This window comes from Enhydra lutris, unplaced genomic scaffold, assembly GCF_002288905.1.
Source record: "Enhydra lutris kenyoni isolate GAN:26980312 unplaced genomic scaffold, ASM228890v2 scaffoldscaffold31, whole genome shotgun sequence".
Classification (NCBI taxonomy): domain Eukaryota; kingdom Metazoa; phylum Chordata; class Mammalia; order Carnivora; family Mustelidae; genus Enhydra; species Enhydra lutris.
The window spans coordinates 20,847,257-20,868,473 of record NW_019154115.1 but is presented as its reverse complement, the minus strand read 5'-3'; the positions used below and the strand labels follow the sequence as shown (position 1 = coordinate 20,868,473).

At 50.9% G+C, this 21,217-nt stretch overlaps 1 protein-coding gene across 1 annotated transcript in view; it reads left to right on the top strand.

Annotated features, from left to right (window-relative positions):
- The window catches only part of LOC111153129 (integrin subunit alpha 11), a 108,354-nt gene that overhangs the window by 20,637 nt on the left and 66,500 nt on the right, over positions 1-21,217 (top strand). The window contains exon 2 of the mRNA XM_022511924.1: positions 7,538-7,649. Coding sequence (XP_022367632.1) covers positions 7,538-7,649 — 112 coding nt within the window. The remainder of the gene's footprint in view (positions 1-7,537; positions 7,650-21,217) is intronic.

The window sequence follows — 21,217 nt, the reverse complement described above, 5'->3', positions numbered from 1 at the left end:
ACAAGTCTTGTCTTGTCAACTTTGTGTCCCTGCTACTAAGCGTGGAACCTACACTCTTACAGACCCAAATACACTTTTATTGAATTGAAGGACTGAAGAGAAAAGTCATGCAGAAGGCCTGGCAGTGAATAAAGATGGGCGTGAGGAAAAGCCAGTGACCTTGCACAAATCCCCACCCCTCTCCTAGCCTTTGCTCTTTGACCTATGACAATGAGAGTCTTAAACCTGATCAAGTGGTTCTCAAACTATGTTCCAGGATACCCCGGGGTTCCAAGGAATTAGGACGCTCATTGGGGGTGAAGAGGTACTCCATGTCCCTCACCCTAACCCCAACCTCAACCTCTTGTGTCTGCATTTCACGTGTTGATTGTGTTCAAAAAAGCTGGGTTTCACTGCAAAAAAGTAAAGTTGGGAGACTGCTAGACTTAGAGACGTGATCTCTAAGATCCCTGCTTACTCAGAAAAATCAAATCCGAATACATTTTGCATCCCTGGTAACAAATTTGCTACTCCTTTGACCCAGTGTTCAGTTGTCTGGGAGGGGTGGATAGTGGGTCAGGAGCCCTGGTGATTGGGAGGAAAGAGAATGAGGTACAGGAGGGCCCTCATGCTGTGGAGAGTTTGTTGGCTGCATAGACCCTACCTAGAGCCCAGATGCCTCGATGTTCAGGGTCTGTCTGTCTGTCTGCTTTCCCTGCGTCTGCCATTCTGTGCCTTGACTAGGCATGGCAGCGCTGTTCTAAGGCTGGGTGCATGGCTTAGGTCATGACCTGCTGGCCGGGCCACACTGCTCCCTGACAGGCGAGGACCTGGTCCAGCCCCGCTTCACTCCAGTCTTCCCTGTGAGCCCTTGTGAGGGGAATGATCAGACTGCTACCCTCGAGATCATGAGTCCCCCACAGACCACCCCCAGCTTCCCTCTCCCGTGTCTTTGTCAATCACGCTATGAAACCGTTCCTTCCCTTCCCTGACTGTCCATCCTTTAAGAGCCAGACCAAATCAGTGACCAGTCGCTTCAATGATTCCGCGTAACAAAGAACCACCAAAATCTGAGTGGCGCCCAATAATCATGTAGTTCATATGTCTGACACCAGCGGACCTAAACTGAGCTCAACCGAGTAGCTCCTCTGGTCTCCCTGGGCTTGTTCATACATCCTGGGGATGGCCGATCTCAGCCAGGGTTGGCTAGGGCAGCTCAGCTCCTGATATCCTTCATCCTTTTCCCGGCGTCAGTGAGTTAGCCTGAGTGAAATACTTCGGACATCCATGGCAGAAGTGCAAGTGAACAAACAGAAACAAAGCCTCGTAAGACCTCAGCTGGGAGCTGGCTCACTTTAATTTCTGCCTCCTATGGCCCAGCCCCAAGGCCAGCAGGAACGCTCCACAGTATCTGTTTTGTATTATTGTTAGGCAGAGCTAAATGGTCCACTTCCGTTCCACACATTTTACTGAGCACTTACTGGGTCCCAAAGCCTTTGTTAGGAATGAAGAGATAAGTGGAACCCAGTCCTTGTTCTTCTGTTGCTCAGAGTCTTGGCACTGGGATACGATGTAGGAAATCCATTCTGCTCAGGGTATAGGTTTAACCCCACACTTAACAAAGATTCACTCGACACCCGCACCAAGTGGGGGTATGGGCCGAGCTGCTGCCCAAGAGAAGCTTGCAGGACAGTGCGATTGCCCTGTTGTTCAAATAGCTACCCACAGGGGAAGGACTGCACACTTTCCCCACCTGCCAGGGGCTCCCAAGGTCAGAGTCCAGATCCCCACCCTCCTGAGGGCTTCCTGAGGGAATGTGTAGTTACTAGGTTTCTTGGAGGGCAACGGGACCCCGGGGCGCAGGGTCCCGGCTTCTCCCCAAAGCCAGAGGACACCTCGGGCTGTGCCTACCTTCTGTCTAGTGCAGGCCTTCTTCCTTCAATGGGCAAGAAGCTTCTCTGATGAGGGGACCACATGCCCCCTCCTCCTAGCCCTTCTCTTAGATATCGTTGGCCGCTATAGCAGGGGCCTAGACTAGGGGGCGCCCTGGGGACTTGCCAGCCCTGCCCCCAAACCTGGCATTGTCTTCTTCGATGCCTTGTCTTTGGAACAATGGCCATGGGGCAGAAGGGAAAGGTGACTGGTAGCAGAGTGAGAATCACCAAACTTTCGTGATTTGCCCAGCCCAGGCAGAGGGGACAGCCATGCAGATGGGGCAAAACAGCCAGACATTGAAACCTCATTTCTGTCTCACTTTGGAAATATGTTATATTGTCTTCCCCAGTGGCCAGAAGTCCACTTTATCATTTCTTTTTGCTCAAATTAGTTTCTGGGTCTTTCTGCCGCCACACCGTGCCACGCCTCACCCCTCTCCTCCACCCCACACCCCGCTGCCTCTATCTGTGTGATTGGCTTTTAAACAAACTAAAGTGAAGATTCTTGGGGCCCATGTAAAACTGAGAAGAGGGAGACAATCTGGGAGAGTTTGGGTCACATTTCCACTCCCTCTCCCCCATCCAAGCTCATAGCATCCAAGGAAAACCAAAGCGTTTGCTTACACAGGTGCAACTACAGCCCCGAGCAGGGACCGCAGAGTGAGCCGAGGCTGCGTCTGGGCACACGAAGAGCTGCTGTGAGGCCTTCATCCTCAGGGTATCCTAGGGGGCTTCTTCTTGCTGTCACTGCTAGTCTGGTGTTTTCAGGGTCCTTGGAATTCTGGCTGCCTCCTTCTGGCACAGCTGGTCCCTCATATTCTACATGTTAAGCTCAGGGGTTCACTGATCAGCTCTCTAGTGAGCAGGATTTAGGGCTTGGGACCTAGGACTGGGGAGGGTTTAAGAAGCAGGGGGTGGGAGGGGTCAAGCCTGGGTGAGAGCACTGAGGGTGAGGAATTCAAGTGAGGGGGCGGGGGGCTGACAGGGGAGAGGAGGCTTGATGGAGGCAGGCGGCAAGGGGCTGGAGTGCCTCCCTGCCATTCCTAGCTGTGTGACCCCTGCTGGTTTCCAACCAGTGCCTCCGTTTCTTCACCTGTAAGATGAGAATATAATGTGCTTACTTCAAAAGGGTATTGGGAGGATGAAATAAATTTAGAAGAGTGTTTGGTACCTAGTGAATGCTATCCATGTTGTTATCATAATCTAAGTGGAGGGGACTGTGAGTACCTAAGTCAGAGGGCCGGGAGGTAAACTAAGGCAGGACGAAGCCAGCAAGTACTGGTTCTTAACACAGATTCTCAGAAGGTGAGAAATCCATTTCCTCAGAGAGGCTCAAGCAGAAGAAGCAGCAGGGGCAAATGTCCTGAGGCGGGAGGTAGCAAGGGTGTCTGGGGCTCAGAAAGGGGCCCCTGGGGACTGCCCCGCAGGGAGCCAGAGGGAAAACTCACACAAGAGGAGTCTGCAGAAGTCTTGGGCCTGCATGGAGGATTCGGGACAGGGCTGGGCAGTGGCGGGGAGCAATGAAAATGGACTTGCGGCAGCCGCCCCCTAGGCTAGAGTAAGCATTCCCCGGGGAGCTGTTGGCCAACAGTAGCTGTGGACGTGTGTTGGCCAGCGTGCCTCGTGGCATTTGGGACGATGACTGCCCCACCTGGTAGCTGGGCAGTGGCCTTCACCTTAGCCTGGAGGGGTGCTCAAGCTCAGGGTTGTGTCTTCCATCCCTTCTTGGGACTGACTGGTGGTTTTTAAAAAGACAGATATGCTTCTGAAAAACGGAGCAGCAGCCGATGTCACTTTGGCCCCGGTCCCCAGGAGAGCAGCCCAAACATTGTGGATCTCCCTCCTCCATCATCAATACCCAGGGCGGAGGGGCGGCAAGCCAGGCTCCCGGTGTTGCTCCAGTCGGCCTATCAGTTCCCATCAAAAACAACTTTGTTTGGTTTTACTGGTACTCAGAGTCCATAAATCTCTAAGAAGGGTACATTCCCCAAGCATGGAAGCCGTCTGCCATCAGAAGAGCACGCCAGAGATCTTGCTGGGAGCCAAGGTCGGGGCGTCAGACTTGACATCACATTTAGGAAATCCATTCTCTGACTCCATTTGGCCAAAAGAAAATCCCAGCACCTTGTCACTTAACGCCCTGACCCTGAGGGCTTTTGTCCTCTTCCCTGTGGCCCACTTCACTAATCCTGTCCCCAGGAGGTTGAAGGTGGGGGTTGGGGGGAGACTGGGCTGGTCCCAGACAGACCCCCAAGTGAGGGAAGGAGCACAGGGAGGCCTGCCTTTTCTCCGTGTGCTTCTCCCAGCAGACCCCAAAGACAAAGCCTGCTGACATCTGAGGACAGAGGTCAGGGAAGATCCCCTTCTCTGAAAAGAATATTCCTTCCTCCCTAGTGGGTTCTTCTCATGAAAGGCTGGTCCCCCAGGGGTAACACATCAATCACCCCAGGGCCCGGAGCTCTTTGGTCTTAGACTTGCTCTCATTTAGGGCAAATTATTTAACCTCCCAGAGGTATAGTACCTGTCTTACAGGGTTGGTGTGAGATTTAACTAATGAATGTAAAATTGATGGTTAGATACCTAGAATCGTGCCTGGAACATCTCAGTGCTCAGTGAATAGACTTTTCTTTCTCCTTTTCCTCATGAAAGGGAGAGGGCGCCCCAGCCCCGTGTGCCTCCTGGTCCCCAACCATCCAATCAGTCGGTCCCTATGACTATGCGCCAAGGGCTAGGTCTCTATTCAGGCCCTAAGTATGAGCAGTGAGGGCAAAGCAGTGTTTCATGCCACTAACGAGAACCTAAGAATATTATCAACACCAGCCAGGTGACAAGAAACAGACAAATATATATTATGTGATCAGTGCTATCAGGAGGAATGGAGAAGGGGGATCGAGAGTGACGGGGTGGTCTGCTGGTGGACAAAAAGGAGCTAAAACAGTGACACCAGTGACTTAAAGGATGAGCCATGTGGCTAACCGGGAGAGGAACCTTCCAGGCAGAGGGAACAGCCAGGGCAAAGATACTGAGCAGAGGTGGTCTGACAAAGTAAGACTGGAGCAGAAGGATGGAGGAGGAGGACAGGGAATAAGGGGCAGAGGGAACAGCACGGGGGTGGGGGTGGTGACACAGAGCCTTGTGGATAAGGAGTCTGGCCCTGACTGTGTGGGGTGGAAACCTGGTGGAGGGGAAGGGACTGAGGACTGACCAGACCTCACAGGTCTTAGAAGGATCCCTCTGGCCATGTTCACACAAGAAGCACTGATAGCAGGAAGACCTCAAAGACACAGTTTTTGGCCTTGTTTTCCCTGGCCCTCACCCTCCAGGTGGGTGGGTTCCAAGAGCCAGAATGCGCCTTCCTCTTACTCCGGGCCACCCCCTGCTGCTGAGGTCAGATCCAGAAACAGGAGGACCAGGGACAGCCACGGGGTGTCTGCAGGGGGCACAGGGAGCCAGGTAAAGTGTTGCACACAATCAGGGACTGTGTGTGACCTGTGCATATAAAAGTGTGTGTGTACGTGTGCATGCGCACAGACTTGTGTGTTACATCTGTGTGTGGGAGCCTGTGTGTGTGCACACAGGTCTATGGTGTGCACGGGTGTGTGCATGTGTATAAGTGTGTTCATTTATGGAACCGATTTGCAGTTCCTCATCTGAAGAACTCCACTTCTTTGACCCGTCCATAGCCACCTCTCAGCTCTGCACAGGGGACACTAGTGTCCCTCTCTCCTCCATGACATGCCCTTACTGGCCAAGAATTGGTGCTCCTTGATCCCCCTGTGCTCACCAGACAAGGAGCCTCTTTCCTGAGGCTGCGCACTGCTAACCAGGCTGAGAAACCCGTTCATGGTCTGGGCCTTATAAAGAAGGCACTAAAGGGTTAAGTACTCCTCTTCTCCCACCCCCACTCTGGGCCATGACACTAAATTCATGTGGCAGATTAAGAATCGTGAAAACAGGATTGGCAGCTACATAGCAACTTGCCATGGTCCTTATCCCTAGCGGGCACTGCTCACAGACCAGAGTAGTCTTGCCTGCTCAGCACAGAATCTTTCTTAACTCAGTGCTCTAGGCAGCACTAATAATCAATTGACATTAGATATATCTAATATCCCTACTCTAAGGCATTCCAGTTTTCCCTCTGGGACTGTAATTCAATGACTCTAATGATGAAACTGTATCCATTTTCAGAGCAAAAAAGAAAGTGTGGAAGAAACTACTTGCTCCCATGCAATAGGTCTTATTCAAGTAGGTGCTCCTGGGTATCACCCTCAAACACTCAGCCCAGGGGTTCAGTGTCCACGGGAAGGACAATGGGACACTCAAGGTACAAGCCTCACATTCAGAGTCCTTGTCTAGGGGGCTACCCTTTGCTACCCACATCACAAGACTATCATGGAGGTCAAAGGGTAACATATATATAGACGTTCTTTGAAAGGCATAAAGTGCCCTACACATGAAAGGGGTGACAATGACATTCTGTCTATTCTATTCTATTCTATTGGTTGTACTTCACTAATCTGAAAGTTTGATCTGATGGTAGGATCCTACCCCTTAAATCCCATGGGTCCCAAGTTTGGGACCTGTTAATGATAATAGGTAAGGAGGCCAGACATGCCCAGAAAATGCCGCATGGAGAGAAGGAGTCAAAGAGCAGGCATCTAAGGTGCTAGCTCCTGATGCTACCACTGACTTGCTGTGCATCCCTGGACAAGCCTCCTTCACCTCTCTGGGGCTGAAACCCCTCCACCAAATATAGATGATACTTGCTTATTTTCCCAAGGTTCCTTAAGGGAAAATAATGGCTGATATGAGGAGACCCAGAAACCCAAGTTACCATGCAGATGTGAGTTGTTGTTTGTTGTGATTTGGTACAAGAATACCAAAGGCTCAACACCAAGGCTCTCCAGCAGATAGAATCAGTTCACTGATATGTGACCTAACCAAACAGAGAAGACGGTAGAGGCCAGGGTGAAAGGGTTATGGAACTCTTCCTCTCCTTTGCATTGACTGCTCCAGCCAAGCAGTGTCCCCAACTAAAGCCAGGCAGAGCTTTGCAAATTGATTCAGAAGGCAGTGGTGAACTGGCAGAGTTGGAGCCATGACCATTAGGACTCCAGGCTTGGGGGACAGGTGGGAAGTCAGTTCTTTGACTCTTTAACAGGCAGAGATGAGAGGAGACCAGATAGGAAAGAATAAGAGGGAGAGGAGGAGGAGAAAGGAGGGAAAATAGAAAACAAAATGGAAGAAGATAGCAAAAGCTAGAAGAAGCAGAATTGGAGGTAGGAGTGGTAGAGGAGGAAAGAAGTGGTCTTTTCCCCACCCCCACCATGGGACCAGGAATCCTCAGTGGGAGGGACCAGGTCTTCCCAGTCACACCTGGTCTACCTGGGAATACATTTTATGCCTCCCCTATCAGATTATGGCTCTTGCAGGGCCGGGGCTGGGCCTTCTTCTATCAGACCATGGGCTCCTCCAAGCGGGGACTACCTTAACCATTTCATATGGGGACTCCCCAAGGAGAGGGGAATATACTCCTCCTACAGCCAAGACCTGCCAGTGGGGCCCATCAAGCCATTGGGGCCCACACCTCTGCCTGCCTGATTACCCTCTTCTCCCCATCCCAGGGCTCACAGACACCTTCAACATAGACACCAGGAAACCTCGAATCATTGCTGGCTCCAGGGCTGCCTTCTTCGGCTACACAGTGCAGCAGCATGACATCAACGGCAAGAAGTGGTGAGTGAGAGCTGCCACCCCAGCCAACCCTAGACCTCCCCACACCTGTCCCCTCCATCAGTTGCCCAGCATGGCTCTCACATGTGCAGACACCCCCACATCCAGTGACTTGATTTCCTGTCCCGGCTGCCTAGGGTCTGCCCCTGACTGTGAAACCTCAAGCATTCCATAGCTGGCCCTCGATCTTCTCATCTGAAAAATGGGAATGAAAACAACACAGGGAGCAGGCATCCTAGAACAAATAGTTACTATCTGTCTCTCCCATTTGCTTATTGTTTACTCTGTTTTATTTTACTTTATATACTAATTATAGTTATTTTGAAGTCTGTGGCTAATGCCAATATCTGAAGCATCTTCGGGTCTGCTTCTAGTGACTATTTCATCTCATGATTATTGGTCATTTTTTTTTCTGATTCTTTCCCTATTCAGTAATTTTTGTATTTTATTCTGTGGTGGATATTGTGAATGGTACACAGTAGAGGCTCTAGGTTATGTTACCTTCCTTTAAAGAAGTACACATTTTGTTCTGATAGGCAATTAAAATACTGAGGAAATCACCTAGATCTTACTATGGCTTGATCTTACTGTGGCTTGGCCTAGGCCTTGGTTAGGGCAGATATCATCTTGTTTTGTCCTTACTTTGGGGCTGTGGTCTTTATTCCTAGGGCATGGATTTTCTGGGATCTCAACTGAAAGCCTGTAGTATTCATTAAAGTTTCTCCATTCAGACTGAGCATGTACCCCAACATATCCCAAGCACTGGACAGTCTCTAATATCTCTTCCCCAAGGGCTCTAACAGATTTTCTAGAGTCTCCCACTATGCATACACAACTTAGAAGCCAGCCAAGGATCCTGAGGGAAATTTTTAGCAGAATTTTGGGGTCTCTTTCTCTGTGGCTCTCTCCCTCTACCTGCCCCCACCAGATCCTAGTTTCAGCCCCAACTCCAATCACTGTTCCCTCCATGCAGCAAGACTGCTGCTCTCTGGATTCCATTCCTGTGCCAAAATAAGGAAAATGCTTCATGGAGAGGGCTAGACTGAATGTGGCATTAGCTGCTGGGGTTCCCTTTTCTCAAGTACTGACCTCTGCGTTGATTGCTGTCCAGTGCCTGAAAATAATTGTTCCGTGTGTTTTATGTAGCTTTTGCAGTTAGTTTATGGCTACAACTGAAAGTCTTCTTTCCTATTCTTTTACCAACTGAGATTTCACTTCTCCGACCTTCCCTTCCCATCACTGGATGAGTTGCCCCATAAGGTTTGTATTTCATTTTTTATAATGTTTATCAAGCTGAATAGTGATCACCTTTTTTCCTAAAATGAGGGGTACAGTCCTTGGCAATTAGTAGATGCTCAAAAGAACATGCTTTGAAAAACTAAATTAATGATTTAAACCTCTCTCACCCTGCCCAAACGTAAGAGGCATAACATTCAAACTTTTTACACGGGATGAAGGGTTAAGGATGAAATAGAACTGGCTTTGGCAAGATTGAAACTGTTTTGACTCATATTTGTTTATTAAGCTTCTGTTAATAAACTTTACTAGACTCTGCAAAATGTTAGTATGAGTGGTTTCACTCTCAAATAATTCACAGACCATTTGAGGAGGCCACACTAATACCCCTGAAATAATTAAATTATACGAGACAAAATACAAGCTGGTGTTCATTATATTTCCCTTTGTGAGGCCACTTTCTCCATGAGGCTCTCCAGATCCTTCTCCTAGCCTAAGATGGTCTGACCCTTCCCAAGCCCTCTCTTCTGGTGACAATATCACTTCCTACCTTATGTTGGAGTCGCTTAGGCCCGTGGCATATCTCCCCTCCTGGACACCATCATCATCTCCCAGCACAGTATCTTGCTCATAAAAGAAACCCAGCCAGAGTTCAAAAGGAGAAATCTGCATGCCTGGGGTCTCTGGGAGGGCTTCATGGAAGAGGTGAGTGAGGTCTTGAGTGAGGTCTTGGAGGATGGGCCTAGATGAGCAGTAATGTAGCATAGATTCAACTCCTGGTCCTGTTTGCTGATCTGAGTACATCATGGGAGGGGAGTGGTATTGCACTGGAGCCACTTGACCTTAGCTTGTTTTCTGCCATAGCTCATGGGCTGGGAGAGCCGAGAGAGGCCTCAGAATCCCAGGGAGCCGCAGCTCATGCAGAACGATCTGGGGCCCACAGGACCCTTCAGGAATCCCTGTCCTCACTGCAGGGATACCCCTGCTCATCTTACTTCCTTGCTTCCTCTCTGGCCCCCATTTTTCCTGTCCTGTAGGCAGCATCTCAAGAGTTGTATTCAGACCTAAGCCCCTGGGGATGTTGATCGTAGGGAAAGAGGTTGATGCCAGTGTAATTTGGGGGATGCTGGCTGGAAATGATGCACGGGGACGGCCCCAGGGGTTTGTGTTGGTTCAACTCCCTGCCAGGAGACACCTCAAAGGGAAGACAAGTGCAAGCAAAGTCTTGCCATCCAAAGATGGCGGCTTGCGGGGAGGTCTTGGGAGAAGCTATCTCTGTTTCCCTGCACCTCTATTAGCTGGTGTGTAAAATGGATATGAACATACCTATCTCAGTGCTAGGCAAGGTCAAAGAATGAATACCTCAAATGTGAATGTGCAGAGCAGGAAATGGGGGATTGAATTCCTTACAGCCAGCAAGAGGCCAAACCTGAGATTGGGCCTCTGCAACTTGGTTGAGCGTCTCCCTCTGACCCAGGCTCTTCCTGCCTCCTGGGTATGGACTTGGATCCCAGGCCCACATCTCCTGGGCCTGTAGAGAGGCCACAGAATCTGTGTTTTAAAGAGCTCCCCCAGGAGACTCTAGCAGGGGGAGGGGGACTCCTGAGGATCACCATCTCCACCGGAGGGAGGGACGTGCCAGTGTGGAACCACATCACTCCCCAGCCCCTGCCCAAAGACCCAGCTCCCAACCCTGCCACATAGAAGGCCCCTCCCCCAGCTATCATCCACCACAGGTGCCTATGAGGCCGGGCCCCCATTTACCAGGCTGTGGGCCTCCTTAAATGTCAAGGGCACCCGAGCCTTATGGAAACAGTTGGAGGATGAGGGGACAGACTTGGTGGGGATGCCACTTTATTTTCTGAGCCCTTCACCTCCTGCCCATGGCGCCCCCAATTCCAGGCTCAAACTGGTCAAAGCTGGTGGACACAATTTATCAAACATCTTGAACAGTTTCCCGCATGCCTTGGTTTTAACAACAATAACAACATGCACAGACACACAAAAAGGAAAAAAGAAAACAAATTCCTCTTGTGCTGAGTATTCTCTGAGCCTGCTTTTAAAGCCCCTGTGTATTTTCAGAGAAATTTAATCCATATGACTCTAATGCATGTACATTGAAGTCATTAAATCAGTTGGTTTTTAAAGTCTTCAGTTCCCAGGAGCAGGAAGCCTCCTCGTGCTGAAGAGAAACAGAACTAGGCCTCATGGGCTTTCAGTTTGTCACTGAAGCTCTCACCCCTTGGAGAGAGAAGCCTCAGCTCTCGGCAAGGCAGGGCATTTGGCACTCTCCCATCAATGGGGAGAGTGGGGCAGTGGGGAGTGGGAGCCAGACAGCCCTAATGGGCTCCGCAAAGGGGCCCCTTTGGAACTTAAACCCCTTTGGGCTTTAAGAACAAGAGGGCATGGCAAGTTCCCTGGGGTGCAAGTTAGGGACATGAGCAACTTGTGAGAGAAGTTGGCTTGTCCCCATTTTACAGGTGGAGGAACTGAAAAGCAAGAGAGAGGGGACATAATTAGTAAGGCTCTGAGCCAGGTCTGGAGCCCAGATCTCATTAGGCCCAAGGGGGTCCAGAACAGAAGCAGCCCCAGCCCGGAGGCCAGCTAGAACCTACAGTCTTCCTTCAAGGTGCCCCTCCCCACTGGCCCCACTGCTGGCCTCACAAGAACCAAGGCAATGGTGTCCCTAGGACCCAACACTAGCAGATTCACATAAATGGGCTGAGCCCAGCCAGGAAGGGAGGGTGTATGCTCATAGAACCCGAATACCTCATGATAAATACCAAGAGAGGGCACACAGAAAGGATGGTGGGAATCCATGTGATGGAGAAAGTTCTAATTCAGTAAGTGGAGGGAATCAGGAAAGGCTGTGGAAGAGGGGGCTTTCAGATGGGTAGGATTTCCATGGGCAGAATGCACATGGGTGAGAGAACTGGAGGGACTAGCATGGATATTTGTACAGAGATGGAAAAGAAGAGGCCACGTTTAGAGAAAGGACACTTCCCATGTGGCTAGAGGAGAAGGTGCAGAAAGCCAAGCAGGGAGGTCACAGGCTGGGAGGGTGAGGAGAACACCAGAGAAGGGGACTGTATCTGGGAGGCAGTGGGGAGCCAGTGGAGGTTTTAGAGCAGGAGAGTGGTTCGTCAGAGCTGTAATTTCTAGGGTGCTCAATTTGGCTACTGTGTGGAGGAGGGAATTGAGGGAAGGAGAGCCTGGAGGTGAGGAGGCTGGTGGGAGGTCTATGGAAGTCTAGGTGAGTGGAGGGTATAAGGCCTGGGGCTTGAGGAAGGGGCCTGCTTTGTGAGTGTCAACAGTTCATTCATTCATCCTTGTGAGCCTGGTGTTAGGTCCTGGGAATTCAATGGTGAGCAAAACTGCAAAGTCCCAACCCTGAGGGAGCTCTTCTTCTAGTGGGACAAGACAGGTTGTTAGTTTGCCCATTGTCTGTCCAATGGTGATCTGGGCAACAGAGATACATTAGGCAAGGTAAGAGGGCTTATAAGTGGGGGGGCAGGGGGAGGTGAGTGCTGCCACCTTATGCAGGTCACCAAGAAAGGCCTCAGTGCTCGGGTGATAGCCATCTGAAGGAAAGGGAGACTGGGACAATCATGGATACCTGAGAAAAGACTCTTCCAGGTGGAGGGAATGGCAAATGCAAAGGCCCTGAGGTAGGAAGATGCTTGGAATGTTCGAGGAACAATGTGTGTGGTTGGAGTCGAGTGAGTTAGGGCAAGAAGGAGGCAGTTGAAACAGTATGAAAGGTGACTGAGGGCAAATCTTGCTGACTGGGAAACCAACAAAAAGGCAGAAAACCCAAACTCGGCAACAGGAGACCAACTTTGGGGGAACATGAGCTAAGCTTTGGTCCCACTGGTTTGAAGTATCCAGGGTCATCGGGTGCAAGTCGTCAGCTGGCAGCAGGGTACAGAGACCTTCAACTGGGCGGGGAGATCAGAGCCAAGATTCAGATGTGTTTGGGAGAACTACATTCTAAGAGGAGCGATCAGAGAGAAGGAGGGGCCTGGGGAAAGCACTGTCAGATGCCTATGGGTATGAGTGGGGAGGAGGGAGAGAGAACAATCAGAGGGACCGGCAAAAGGGGGTGCAGTGTCCCAGAGGGCAGAGGAGGGGAGAACTGCAACACAGAGGGGGTGGGGTTATCCCGAGTGTCCCTCCAGGAAGTAGTGGCGGGGCCCAGCTGGGGAGCATACAGCGCTGGGCAAACCCGTACAGGACCAGGAGCCCTTGCAATGGATGGAAATGCCCGTGATGTGAACTCAGGCACACAGAGTTAGTCAAGAGCTCTCCAAAGGACTCCGTGCAACGTCTGTGAAGTCTTCAGTTCCTACTCTAGATGAAGTGGTTCTCAAATCTCAGGGGGCATCAGAGTCCCTGTAAGGCTCATTACATGGGATCCCTGGGTGCCAGGTCCAGAATTTCAGAGTCACTAGGTCTGGGATGGGACCTGAGAATGCACTTATCCAGCAAGTCCCCAGGGGCGGCTGGTGCTGTCAGTCTGGGGACCACACTCTGAGAACCACAGACTAGAGACTTCTGTTCCCGGTATCTTAAGCTGATGACAACAGGCAGACACTAAATGACCGGAACCATGTAGGTGCCCCCATGTGTGGGGAAATGGGGACTTGGGGAGCCACAGTCAGCTGGGGGTGAGACTTGAGAAAGACCTGCTCACACCTCACTGTCATCCCTGGGCATCCTCCTGTTTCTCTGAGCCCTTCCTCTGCTTTCTCTTTCCTTTGGATATTCTTTTTTCTTCTCTTTGCTCATTTCCTCTTGCTAGTTTCTGGATTTCTCGCCCTGCTCCTTACTAGGTGATACCTATTTCACCTAAGTTCTAATTGGGGTAAGGTGTTGATTCTTTCATAGCATGGACAGTCTAAATGGACATTCTTAGATAAGTCCCACTCGTGATAGAATTGGGAGTGGACTGGAATGTATCCACGAACACCAGGTGTCAAGCCTAAGCCCAGGGTGCCCTCTGACCCTGCCATTCTCTCCTGTCCCAGCCCCAGCCGATTTCCAGCCTCTCATCGTTGGCCCCTTCCCTTGAGGTTGTGGCAGGTCTCATGGTTGGCACAGGTGTCCTGCCTGGGCACATAAATGAAGGAACACTGAGGGGGCTTTTTACTAAGGAGACGTCTAAGCTTCGGAGCCACATGGACCTGGGTTCTGTTCTCCGCTCAGCCACTTTCCAAGCCAGGGGAACGGAGCACCTTACACCCACTTTCTGGACCACATTTTCTTCATCTGTGAAATGCGCACAATGATGCCAGAGCCCAAAAGGGCTTTCCTGAAGGTGAAATAGGAGATGGTGTAGGAAGTGTCTACTGTGGGCAGATTTTGCTGGAGTTATGTTTCCCTGCGCGGGTCTATGCTCCATAAAAGAATATGGTGTCCGGGGAGAGGTTTTGGGGAAAAAGGCCCGAGCGACTGTTGCTTGGGCAGAATGGCGGGTCTTCTCCAAGCCCGTCCCTCCTCCTCCTTGATGCCCTTATGGGCAGTCAGGCCTGAGGCAGCTTCAGCGCAGTCAGGCCTGAGGCAGCTTCAGCCTTTGCTGCTGTAAAATCACACTGTGGGGCAGCCTAAGCTCTTCTCCTGGCTCAGGCCCCCAGAACAGCCTCCCAAGACCACAGGGCAGAAGTGCCCTCTGCTATTTTCTCTTGGAACAAATAAAATCTGGTACCATGAGTCATTCTGGTTAAAGGATAAATCACTACAGAAGCAAAGCCCAGGGCAGGATGAAACCACCCAACGCACCAGAGAGAGGAAGAGAGAGAGAAAAACTGTGCTGGTGGGGAAACGTTGGCCCAGGGCTCAGGCCCCCAGCCAATCCTTGCAGGCAGCGCACGCCCCGGAAGAGCGTGAGCCGGGATGGGCAGGAGCAGTGGAAATCCAGACAGCTGTCCTTCCAGACCGGAGCCCGAGGCGCCTTCAGGCCCTCAGAGACACAGAGCAGGCTCTGAGCTGCCCGGGAGAGCCCACAGCAGGAACTCTGGAGCCATGTGTGCAGGAGAGACTAGGCCCGCGAAGGTTTTCCAGGTTTCTTGCATCCGCAGATACTGCTTCTGTTCTTGCCTTTTTCTCTCTCCCTCTCTCTTTCTTTCTCCTTCACCGTCTGCTTCTTTTTTTTTCTTCTTAAGGCCACAGCCACACAGGGAAGTCCCAGGACTTGAAGAGTATGTCAGCTAAGGCTCAGGTTACCCCCCACAACGTGCACACGCATGCACGCACACAGACACACGCACACACACATGCACACACAGCTGGTCAACCTGAGGCCCTCGGGGTCCCGGAACAACCTTAGTGCTGAGCACAGAAAGGCAGAGAGCCAACCATTGCATGCTTTGAGGGTAAGTGGAAACATTGCAAGGAATGTCTCCAGGTTACTAACCTCCATGAAAGCAAATAAATTTAATTTGGGCAGTTCAGGGAAGCCGGAGGGATTTGTGAACTCAGCATCTTCTCCACCACCACCCCCGCCCCACTCACCCCCCAGGGGCCTATGGTCTCTTCCACCTGGCTCTTTGGCCTCTGCCAGCACGCTCTTTCAAGGACCCGCAGCATCCTTCCTGGGTCCAACGCAGGACAGGGAAGGAGGGCTCCTCATATGACGTGGAGAACAAACTGATGCTGAAATTCACTCCATCTTGAGAATGGCTTTCTATAATTTCATAGGATTGAATGAATTTTCAAGACTGGTTATTAATGGCGCCTTAGCCCTTTATCTGCAATTCTCATAACTGACAATAGGGGGCGCAAGACCGGCCAGTAGGGGTTCCTTACGTCCATCATCTAGGCTTCCCATTGATGTTACAGCTCAGCGCTAACAACCTGTGCCTCCATGCCGTCCGGCTACAAAATGTGAAAGACTGAGCTCCTTATTGGAAACCATAATTGGAATAAACATGCCTTAAAGTTATATTCAATTATAAAACCAAATCAGTGGGCTGTACATGCTTTTTCTCACTAACCTCAACTGTGATGGCCCACGGCTTAACCTAACCCTTGCTTTCTCCAGGCTTGGATAGAATACCTCCTTCTAGCTTTTCCTGACTACTTTGTGAAGAATTAAGGGCTCTTGGGGATTTCAAACTCTTTCCAATGGCTCTTCTCTTTCACACGGCTGCCTCCCTCAGACATACAGCCAATGGCAAACGCTTGCCGTTGACTCAAGACCGTCTTGACAAGGTTGCTCTTGCCTTCTGTGGAATCTCTAAATCCTTTCCACTTTCCCTCTTGAATCACTTATTCCTGCTTTAGCTGTGATGAGTCACCCTGAGCCAATAAAGTAAACAGACGTGGAGAGTTATAGACAAAGCCAGTTAAGAAAAGTGGCAAAGGACCCCCAAGGGTAGGGCTCGCCTTTGATTTGTCTTTGCCTGGCACAGACCCAAAGAGGGAGGAGGGGAGGGTGGTTCTAGAAGTTAGGCTATGACCTACCTAAATCTCAGGGCAGCCCTAAGCTGGACATTCTGGTGGTAAAGAGGCTGGGGACAGTGACTCCACATGGGAGTTGGTGAGAGACTGAAGTATGGGTGGAGGGCGGCAGAAAGGGAGTCAGGCAGGCAGCAGGTGGGCGCTGGACAGGGGTCTGGTCCCATGCCGGGTGCCTACTTCATAGCATCAGGTCCTCTTTGCTTCTCCCCAACCACTGAGCCAGGGATTTTGTAAGCCAAGAGGGAGGATGATGGGGTTGATGTAATGACAGATTCTATCCATCCAGTGGTTCAAGGGAGTCTGCTGCCTCCGTGCTTCCTTATGGCTTCTCCAATAATAATGCTGTAAGAAGAGCCATTACTCACAATCCAGAAGGGAGAGGAGGGAAATAAATCTGAGCTCTGAACCAGACAGAAAGTACTTCGAAGGATTTTGCATAGCCAGTAATTCCCTGATGCAACTCGGGGCTGGTGTCTGTGTGTCCCGCCCTCCTGTGCCCAGAGCCAGAGAGAATGAGGCCACAGAGCTGCCTAGTAGCTAGCTGGGTGACTTGGGTTAATGTCCAAGGAAACACCTAGCACAAGCTCAGACACATGATCAACTGCCCCGTCATTTGTGCGTGCATTAGTTTATTTGCTTGTTCATACAAAGTGCTTTCGAAGTCCATGCTTGTTAAGTAGTGTTTGTTAACAGTTTTATGACCGGGCATCCTGTCCCCGGTTCCTATTATCCTGTTTTCCATTATCTCAAAGCCTAGTAATCACCTCATAATATAATCCAGGGGTTCCTCAAGCTGGCAAAATAGAATTGCCTGCGAAAGTATTGAAAAGAATACAGATTCCTTAGCCCAGTCCAAGACTTGCCAAATCGGAATCTGTGGAGGTAGGAATCCATACTCTAAACATGCCCACACAAGTTGGATGCCCAGCCAAGTTTCCCGAACCACTGATTTAGGGGGTCTGTGAGTTCGCATGGATTCGTGGGTTAGCTCCTTCCCAGGCTTACTCTGAGAGTGACCCTCAATTCCTGAACCCAAAGGCATGGCCAGGTGCAAGAATTTAGAGACTCTGGAAAGTGGGGGGAGGGTGCAGGGGGTTAATCTGATCAGGGGGAAAATGCAATGGTCTTCAGCAGGTAGGCTTCTAAGCATCTGTGCACAGTTCAGGTCACGTTAGGTAGAGTTCTCTGAACAAGTGAGGGGAGAAGGGTGGGAATTTGGGGTGTTGAGGAGATGCAGGTGGGAAGGAAGAAGGGGGATGAATGGCATGAGCACAGCTGAGAATGACCTCACGCTGAGCTCTGTGAAGGCAAGCACTTGTCTTTCTCTCTGCGTCCATCCCTGGCCCATGGGAGCCTTTGCCACAGCAGGTGCAGTAGAAGCACGCCCACAGCCTGGTCCGGTCAGGACTCAGCAATCACTCCTCCTCATGGAGGGCTAGTCACCTTGCAAGGCTCTATCTAGCAGCTGCCTGCTCCAGAAAGGCTCCCCAGATGGCTGAGCTAGTGCCCTTCCTCTGCATCCCTACCACATCCGGGCCCCCTCTCATAGTGCTATCCTCTGCCCTGAAATCACCAGGGGCTTGTCTCTCCGCCTGCTCCCAATTAAGGGTGTGGACTAGGCTCCATTTGGCTTTCCATCCTCAGTGCCCAGCTCATACGATGGGTTCAGTGACTCCTTCTTTGCACTGAATCTGCCCAAGCTGTCATTTCACAGGTGGGGACACAGGCCCAAAGAGGGCAGGGGCTTCCCCCAGGTCACTAAGCCTGCCTGGGAGCAGATCGGAATTAACCATAAACATGACAACAAGCCCCAAACTAAAAAACGGCATTTGTTGTTTTGCCTCTTCTCCCCTTTTCCTCCGCTCCCCAAATCCTGCTGGCGGAAACCGCAGTAGACTCAGTAGGACTAAGGAGTATCCTGTCTGCACCTCGGCCTCTACCCAGAGCCTCTGACATTTCTTTTTCAGCCAGATGCACATACGTGCTTGTGCGATTGCCTCCCCTGGCCTGGGGGGGCAGTGCCATGAGCCAGGGCTGGGTATGCTGGTCACATTTTGGGTATCACCAGCCTGACCATGACCCTGAGGAAGCAGGCCTACACGGGACAGAGAATGGCAGCTTCCATGGCCAAGTTTGAACTGAGGAGCTGCCACGACACTGAAACCATACGTTCCACCGAGCAACATCTCCCCAAACTATCCAAGTGTTTACGTTTCATTTTCCGAGGAAAGAGTTGTTCTAGAACTGGGGGGAGAAAGCAACCTTGAGTGCAGCTTAGAAAAACAAGCAGGTTTATTGGACATTTTGAAAAGAGAAGGGGGGATCCTTATGCTCCCCTCTTCAAATGGAGACCAACCCACAGTCACCCTCCTGGAGAGCACCAGGTCAAGGGCATTCCAAAGTCAGTGTCCCAGCTGCAGAAGGGGTCCTGGCTACCTGCACCCTAAGAAGCAGAGTGAAGATTCAGCTCGTCTTTGCCAAATGAGCGGTGTCTTCCAACTGTCCATCTGCATATTCACTCAACAAGCAATTATGAAGACTAGACCATGTTCAAGGTACTTTGACCAGCATCGAAGGGGAGACTGAAAGGTGGATTGGGGTCTCACTCTCTGCTCTCTCGAGGCAAATTGTCTAAAGGAGAGAAAAAACAGACAGGAGGGGTAAAAACAAAGCTTCATGGGAAGTGAGAGAGAGCTTTCAGCTGAGAGATCAAGGAGGGCGTCCTGGAAGAAGAGGCACTGACGAGTGGATGGAAGGAGGCAGGCTCAAGAGTGTGGAATTAGGGGACCGCACACACAGAGGTAGGAAGGAGAGCTCCAGGTCTGGTGAAAACTAGGACAAGTGGCCCCGAGAGACTGGCAGCTGGGTGTGTGAAGGGGAGGGGCACTGAGCTAAACGGCACAGGGGGCTACTCCGTTCTTCCTGGTCAGTGGGTCAGGTTCTTGTTTTCCCTTCCAGTGGGCTGAGATTGTCCTTTGCGGTCACCTTCCCTCACTCTTCCCTCTGCTGCAACTTAGGAAAAAATGCTGTTTGGATGTAAGCTGAGGTGGACCCAGAATTTTCCAGGAACAAAGCAGAAAGCCAAGCTTGTGAATGAAGTCAGCAGCTGTGATGATGCTTGTCAGGCAGGCTCTGTGCCCGAGACGATGGGGGCTGGCTCCAGGGCCCGCCTGCACAGTAACAGGCATGAGTTTTGTCCCCACTGACTACACTGCCCCACGTAGCTAGGCCTGCGGAGACTTGTTTATTCACTAAGGCTATGAAAGGCCGCACCTCCAAGCTCTGTCCATACCCCCAGCGAGCAGCCATTCCTCTCTGCTAGCCCTGTCGGTGGTAGGATCCACCATGGGAAAGACAGATCCACGGAAGAGGCCTGTCCTGAGCTGTTTGGACGGGAGATTTCGGCATCCCGGCCCCCAGGCTGGGGGGGTCGTCGGCTCTAGGTGTCCTGTCCCTTTGACCCCTAGGACTCTTCACCCCGTGGGAGGGGGCGCAATCAGAGAAGGGTCAGAGTGGGCCCCAGGGCAAGAGGGGCCAGGGACCAGGTCTAAGTGTGACATTAATATATACTGACATGGAAAGTTGTTCGACTGCAAAATAATTAAGTGAAAATAGTTCACTACAGAACCGTATATGTAGAATATTCCATTTTCCAAATTTGCTCTATAAATACCTAGAAGGTTTTCTGCACCCGTATTGCTAGGGGTGGCTATCTATAGAGGGCTGGGTGAAGAGGAAGGGGGAGGCCTTGTATATGATACTTTGCACAGTTCTTCACTATGAACTTCAGACAACAAGCATATATCACTTATGTGTTAAAGTAGGTGTTTCTTATGTGTTTTCTTGTGACCAAAAGAAACAAAACAAATAAAAAAAAAAAAATTCCTGGACCATTCTGGGTCAGGTAAAAAGGGTGCCATGGTCATGATTCCCAGATGTAGTAAAAATTCCTGGAACGCACATGCTTTTACACATGTCCGCAAGACCTCACATCTGCTTCCTGCCTGAACACTTGGGAGCTTCTAAGAATAGATTCCTGGGCTCTGTTCCCCACCTGGTTGAACAAGAACCTTCTGGAGGTGAGGCCCAGGAACCTGCATTGGTAACTCCCCAGGTGACTCTGATGACCAGCAAGGTCTGGGACCCACCACCCTCAAAACCCCAGTAGCCCAGGTGTGTTCAGTCTCATTCAGTAGAGGAGAACATTGAAGACCAGGGCAGTTAACAGCCTTATCTCAGATGTTGTTTCCTCCAGTAGAGCTTGTTCCACTCTCCCGGCTGAATTAACAGGTTTTGGGAGATCCCAAATTGTAGGCCATGGGATCACAGTCATTCCACTGAGCCAGGTGATTGGCTAACTCATCCGACAATTGTATTTTGGGGAGCTGAGCTGTGCCAGGCACTCTCATGGGTGCTGGGGTGTCTAGAGATGCAAACCTGGCCAACAAGGTCCTCACCCCCCTTGCATCTCACATTCTACTGAGAGATAAGGATGATGAACAGGGGGCTCCCTGCTCAGCAGAGAGTCTGCTTCTCCCTCTGCCTACCGCTCCCCCTGCTTGTGCTATCTCTGTCAAAAAAAAAAAAAAAAAGATGATGATGAATGGAGGGGGAAGCATCTTCAAGGACACCTAGGTGGCTCAGTTGGTTGAACGCCCGACTCTTGGTTGGGGCTCAGGTCCTGATCTCATTGTCGTGAGATCGAACCCCATATCAGGCTCCATGCTAAGCCCAGAATCTGATCGAGATTCTCTCCCTCTATCTCTCTCTCTCTCTCTCCCTCTGCCCCTTTCTTTCACTCATGCTTGCTCTCTCTCTCTCGAATAAGTAAATAAATCTTAAAAAAAAAAAAAAAACGGCATCTTCAGAGAGGGGGA